This window comes from Gossypium hirsutum, chromosome A10, assembly GCF_007990345.1.
Source record: "Gossypium hirsutum isolate 1008001.06 chromosome A10, Gossypium_hirsutum_v2.1, whole genome shotgun sequence".
Lineage (NCBI taxonomy): Eukaryota > Viridiplantae > Streptophyta > Magnoliopsida > Malvales > Malvaceae > Gossypium > Gossypium hirsutum.
Window position 1 is genome coordinate 8,563,273 of NC_053433.1, and position 5,765 is coordinate 8,569,037.

The 5,765-nt window shown below is 29.6% G+C and overlaps 1 protein-coding gene across 1 annotated transcript; it reads left to right on the top strand.

Annotated features, from left to right (window-relative positions):
- Positions 1 to 1,538: 1,538 nt before the first annotated feature.
- LOC121208615 (nuclear pore complex protein NUP35) lies at positions 1,539 to 4,486 on the top strand. The gene is made up of 4 exons (XM_041079744.1): positions 1,539 to 1,803; positions 2,297 to 2,904; positions 3,463 to 3,574; positions 3,985 to 4,486. Exons 2-4 carry the CDS (start codon positions 2,333 to 2,335, stop codon positions 4,285 to 4,287), a joined length of 987 nt encoding a protein of 328 aa, XP_040935678.1. The 5' UTR covers positions 1,539 to 1,803; positions 2,297 to 2,332; the 3' UTR covers positions 4,288 to 4,486.
- The last annotated feature ends 1,279 nt before the right edge of the window (positions 4,487 to 5,765 follow it).

A 5,765-nucleotide genomic window follows, 5' to 3' on the forward strand; every position in this document is an offset into this window, starting at 1 on the left:
GGGCAATTTCATAATTATCATGTTCTTAATTAATTTAATTTTACTAATGAAAAATAATTTTTTTTCTCATAATTTGATTCGAATTGAAATAATAGAAATTATTGGTGAAAGTATCGAGGAAGCTCTTATATTTAGGGATGAATTATATTTCAGCCACACTATTAAAAAATTGATAAATTAACCCTTTTACATTTTGAAATGTACAAATTAACTCATCCATTAAATTTTATCGGTTAAATAATGGTGTAAAATATTAATTTAAATGGTTAATTACTAATTTGGTTCTTAAACTATAGCTAAAATATCTTTTAATTTTTTTAAAAAACACTCTTAACAAAAATTCTAAAAAATTTAAAAATTTCTTAAAGTAAATATAATTTTTTTAAATTTATGCTAAAATGTTTTTTTAAAAAATATTATAATTAAGGAAATCTAAAAATTCAAAATAAATATGTAAAAAATTCTAAAAAATTTATGATTTTCATTGAAGGAAAAAAATTTTGCTTCCATAAAAGCTTTTGGGGTGTTTTAAATTGAAGGAAACCCACTAATAGTATGGCAGCTGGGGTAAACAACATGGCAAAATATCTTTGTTCAAATATTCACACAAATTTCCTTCTTCAAACGTACAGTTATAATAAAATAGACAATTTTAGATAATTAAAGGTATTCAAGGTAGTTAATTGGCAGTTTCAAATTCTATTTTAATTAGACAGATTCATCAAATTTTGATACATGAAATTATTGAATTCTAAAATATGCCTCTAGAAAATAATCGAGTTACTAATTATCTAGCTTAAATGTCATTTAATGGGAAAGAAGATTTACAGATTTATGATAGAATTTTAAAAGTATTCAATTTAGATATAGTAAATGGTATTTATGTTAATATAGTATGTTTATTTAAAAAAAAATTCACACAAATGACAGGTGATTGATGTATTATGTCAAATGAAAACCATACAAATTAAACTTAATCACCATGTTGAACTGGTCCATCAAAAAAAATCCTGTACGAAGAGCTCCAAGAAAATTAATATTCTAAAACCCCTCATTTGATTCTTGATTGCTTTTCCACTTCTCTTCCAAGATGTTTCCCTTGCCATTTGGTTGTTCCACTACTATATTTTTTTTTATTTTTTATTTTTTTGGGTTTTCTAGAATAAGGAAAAAATTTCATGTAAAAAAAACGATGGTGTCTGGTTTCGATTGGAAAGTTTGATATTCAAGTTTTTTTTTTTTTAGATTTTTACATACGTATTTTAAATTTTTTGAAATTTTTATTTATAAAACTGTTTTAATATAATTTTTAATATTTTTAATAATTTATATTTATTTTTAAGATTTTTTAATTTTTAGAATTACTAAATGATATTTTAATTATAGTTCAAGTACCAAATTGATAATTAATTATTTAAATTAATGTTCCACATCATCACTTAACAGATAAAATTTAATGGAGGAGCTAATTTTCACGTTTTGAAATGTATAAGGCTTAATTTGTCTATTTATTCAGTATAGATACCGAAATGCAATCCGCCACAAGTACAGGGACTTCTCCGGTGCTTTTACCCGAAATTGTCTGGTCTTAGGGGAAAAAAAACTGTAATGCGAAAACAAACGGAAAATGAAGCTTTTTTTTTCTTTTACGTGATTTAAGCAGAATCAGAACAGTAATCAAAACACAAATTCTGAAGAGGATCTAAGATTTAGCGTTTCAAAAATTAGAATTGTTGCTGAGAAGATTTTTGTTCTTCAGCTTTCCAATTTGGAAGGGTAATCCAAACGGAGCTCAACTCAAAGGTTCGATCTCTTTTCTTTGTTTAATTCTGTTTATATATACATCTACAATGTCAATGAAATGGTTTGCTAAGGGAATTGAGCTACGAAAGTGGTTCATTGTCTAATAGCTGGAGAAAAATTTGTAAGGTTAAGCTATTGATTGATCTGATAATCTGTTTGGATAATTTAATAGAAATAAATCCAAGAGAAGAAAACAAGGTACAAAAGAATCAGCTTTAGTTAACTAAACTATTGAAGTTATTATTGTTGAATGTTAAACATTCTATTGATCATCTTAAAATTGGGGGTTTTAGAGCTTATTGAAAATTGATATTGTATAAGTTGGTACATCAGGTTTTTATAAAGCTGATGATATGATTTGTATATAGGACTCTTTATTAAGTGATCATACTTTGGAAATAATGAGCACTGTGGTTTTGATACATCAAGTTTTTACGAACATGGTTCATCAGGTTTTGATAAAGCTAATGACATTATTTGTAACTTTGTGTAGATGAATCTTTATTAAGTGTTTATAATCTAGAAAGAAATGAGCACTGTGGTTCATAGAACTCCAAAATCAGGGAGGCAGTCATTGTTTTTCCAAGACTTGGCATCACCAATCTCTGCCCGGAAAGGGAAATTCTCTAGTCCAGGTCAAGCAGCAGCAGTCTCGGCTTTATGGCGAGACAATTTCAGAGGCTCAGATCTTCCGCCTCCTCCTATGTACACCTTGGAGGACCGTGTGGATTTTTCACCCGAATCTGGAGTATTGGATTATCCTATATCTTCCGAAATCAAGTCAGATCCAAGAACTCCAGTCCGAAGTTCTGGACGTGACTTCTCTACTCCAGCAACGAACAAGTCAAGGGCTAGCACTTCATTTGCAGTACTTAATGGGCAGTCGAATCAGCAGAGCCCAGGGAGTTCGAGTTGGTGGTCACCCAAGTCAAGTAGTAGTGAGCAAGATGACAAGGGAAAGGGCTCTCCCGTTGACGGCATGGCTCAGCCTGGTGCATTGATCACACTTCCACCTCTAAGGGCAGTTGCTAGGCCAGAGATACAGAGGAACTCCGTACCTACAGCAAATCTAGATGAGGAAGAATGGGTTACTGTTTATGGGTATGCTTCATAGTCCATTCTTTCATGTTCTACTTAATAGTTGATATATTGTCTTGTTGTCTTCTAGCAATCAGTAGTGTTTTTTCCTGTAATGTGGCCTCATTTTTCTGACGTAACTTTTGCTTTTATTATTTTACTGGACATTTATCTGCATCCCTATATTATCCTTATTCAGTTTTCTAAAATTTCATACCTTTATGTGTCAGGTTAAAAACATAATTATTTTGATGCTATCCGCTTAAATGTTTTGAATAATTGCTAGCGTGGTTTTGTCTACTTGTTGAAAAATGGAAACTTCTTGCTAGATTTCTCAATGTTCAATAGTGCAGCCTGAAATCTTCTATCTGTTTGTTTGATCCACTCTCCTCAATATAGAACCTTCTGATAAATCAGCCTTAAATTTTAACATTTTCCTTCTTCGTGATGACATTTATCATAGCATGTTTGTCTAGTAAAACAAAGTGTTCAACCTAAACATTTGGGGTTAAACTGATGGTGTTGTTTTGATGTTATATGTATGCAAGACCCCATTGGCTTTAATATTTGCTTTCTTTCCAGATTTTCTCCTGCTGATACAAATTTAGTTTTGCGAGAGTTTGAAAAGTGTGGTGTGATATTGAAACATGTTCCTGGGCCAAGAGATGCTAACTGGATCCACATTCTTTATTCGGTGAATCTTCTGTCTCCATCTTCCTATTTCCTTCCTCTTAATGTTGTTTAGTGATATTTGTTAAGTTCTTTTGTGAGAAGTATTATGTACCCTGGTTATCTTTCTTTTTAATTCCCTTATACCAATCTGTTTTGTTCGTGCCATTTTCTTTATTTGTATAAGAAACAAAAACGAGTCCGAGATTAATTTAAAAAGTAGTTGATTGGAATGATATGTTTGTTAACAATTAGGCTGTGTTCTTTTTATCCCATCTTTATGTTTAATCTTGTGTCATCTGTTCTGAAATATACGCATTGTTGTATGTGAAAGTCTTTTGACTCTTGTGGATTAACAGAACTGGAAGGAGATGAAATCATACATGCTAATGTTAAAACCAATACATGGCAATGATTGCTTTCTTTTTGGTGTAGAAACGATCCGAGGCTCAACGGGCTCTTGGCAGGAATGGAATGCAAATTAATGGAGTACCAATGGTTGGTGTGAAGCCAGTGGATCAAATGCAACGCGAGGCATTAAATGAAAGATTGAATAATCAGGGCTTCATGACTTTGACTCCGGCATCAAGTAGAACATCAGAGTCTAACAATTTCAGGCCACCTCGACCGTACTATCTTCAAAACGGCAATGCCAATGCACGACAGTCGGGAGGTGTTATGGCAAGCCCTACAAAATCACTAGGGAACAAAGTCATGGAGTACTTGTTTGGATCTTAGGAATCTACATATCAGCACAAGACAGGACGTATAATTTCAATAGAGTGAATTTATGATTCCACTTGAAGGAGCAATTTTCCTTGCAATGAAAATTGTTGCAGATTTTTTTGTAATTGTTATTGTTGAATTTTTTTTTTTTTTGTAATTTTCAATTGCATAAAGCCAGAGTTAAAACGAGCAATGCCAGTGAATATCTTTCTTTCGGGCCCAAAAAGTATGTCAGCCACCATTAAAAAGTACGTCAATTTAAAATATATGTCGGATTCATATATATTATATACTACAATATCTTAGGTCGTAGGTGACATGTGGTACACTTATTGTGACAACACATGGTAATTGTGTTGTTTACTCCTTTTTTTATTATTTTAAAAATAAAATATAATTTTTAATATGAATAATATCAATAATTTATAAATTAAAATATTTAAAATTTATGTTTTCTTTTCACAAACAATTTCAACATACCATTAAATTTTCTTTAGTATATTGTTATTTAGTATAACTTACCATTTATGTTTTCCGCGCTCAAAGGTTAGTTCTACAGCATTTATTGTTGCGGCTTTTCTTGTTTTACTAGTTCAAACAAAATATTTCAAAATTCAAATTATCTAAATTAATAAAAAAATTACCGTAACGTAATTATCTTCTACCTTGCGTTTCTTACCATTATTTAGTACCTTTGCCTTTCCTTACTTTTGAATAAAATATAAATCCAATATAGGTAAAAAGTATTAAAAAGAGACGTATTGCATTTTAGTTGTGAGTAAATTAATTTTTATATATTTTCACACATGTAAATTAGTTTTTTTTTAAAGTTTTCTATTAAATAATATGAAACATGGTGAAAATTATTTTTTTATGGGTAAATTATGAAAATTTTTATTTTATTTTTATCACTTAACTATTAATTTTTTTATTTAGTCACTAAATTTTTTAAAAATTAAATATTTTAGTCACTCTAAATTGATGTGAGTTTTTTTATTGGTTTTTAACAAAACTAATTCTCTAGTGTTTACACATTCTATTAATTTGATCTTAAATATAAAAAAAACAAACTTAGCTCTCAATGTTTACAAATTTTGTCTTTTTAGCTCTAATTCTAAAAAATTTAATAAATTTGGCCTTCAACATTTACAAAATTTGTCAGTTTAGTCCTAGCTCTAAAAAATTTAAAATATTTTTTAAAAAATTTATTTTTAACCCTTTATAACCCATTGACTAACCCATGTGATATATTAAAATAAAAAAAAGAACAGCCTCTTTCAAGTCACTCGCAATAATTTTTTTACTATAGTTTAGGCTTCACACTAGACCAAACCAATTAATTTAGAATCTATCTGGAATAATTGGTTGCATTACTACCCAAGCAGATAACGTTTTTAACATCTTTATTTTCTTTTGGATCTTAATTTTTTTGTGTTTTATCCCAACTTTTTAGAGTTCATTTGCAAATGACTTGAAAGAGATATTTTTTT

What these genes read in the sequence shown, in the direction of transcription:
- LOC121208615 (XM_041079744.1), top strand. Translation starts at nt 2,333, where the DNA reads ATGAGCACTGTGGTTCATAGAACTCCAAAATCAGGGAGGCAGTCATTG. An exon ending in GAATGGGTTACTGTTTATGG is followed by an intron (nt 2,905 to 3,462) that starts GTATGCTTCATA and finishes CTTTCTTTCCAG; the next exon opens with ATTTTCTCCTGCTGATACAA. An exon ending in GGATCCACATTCTTTATTCG is followed by an intron (nt 3,575 to 3,984) that starts GTGAATCTTCTG and finishes TTTTTGGTGTAG; the next exon opens with AAACGATCCGAGGCTCAACG.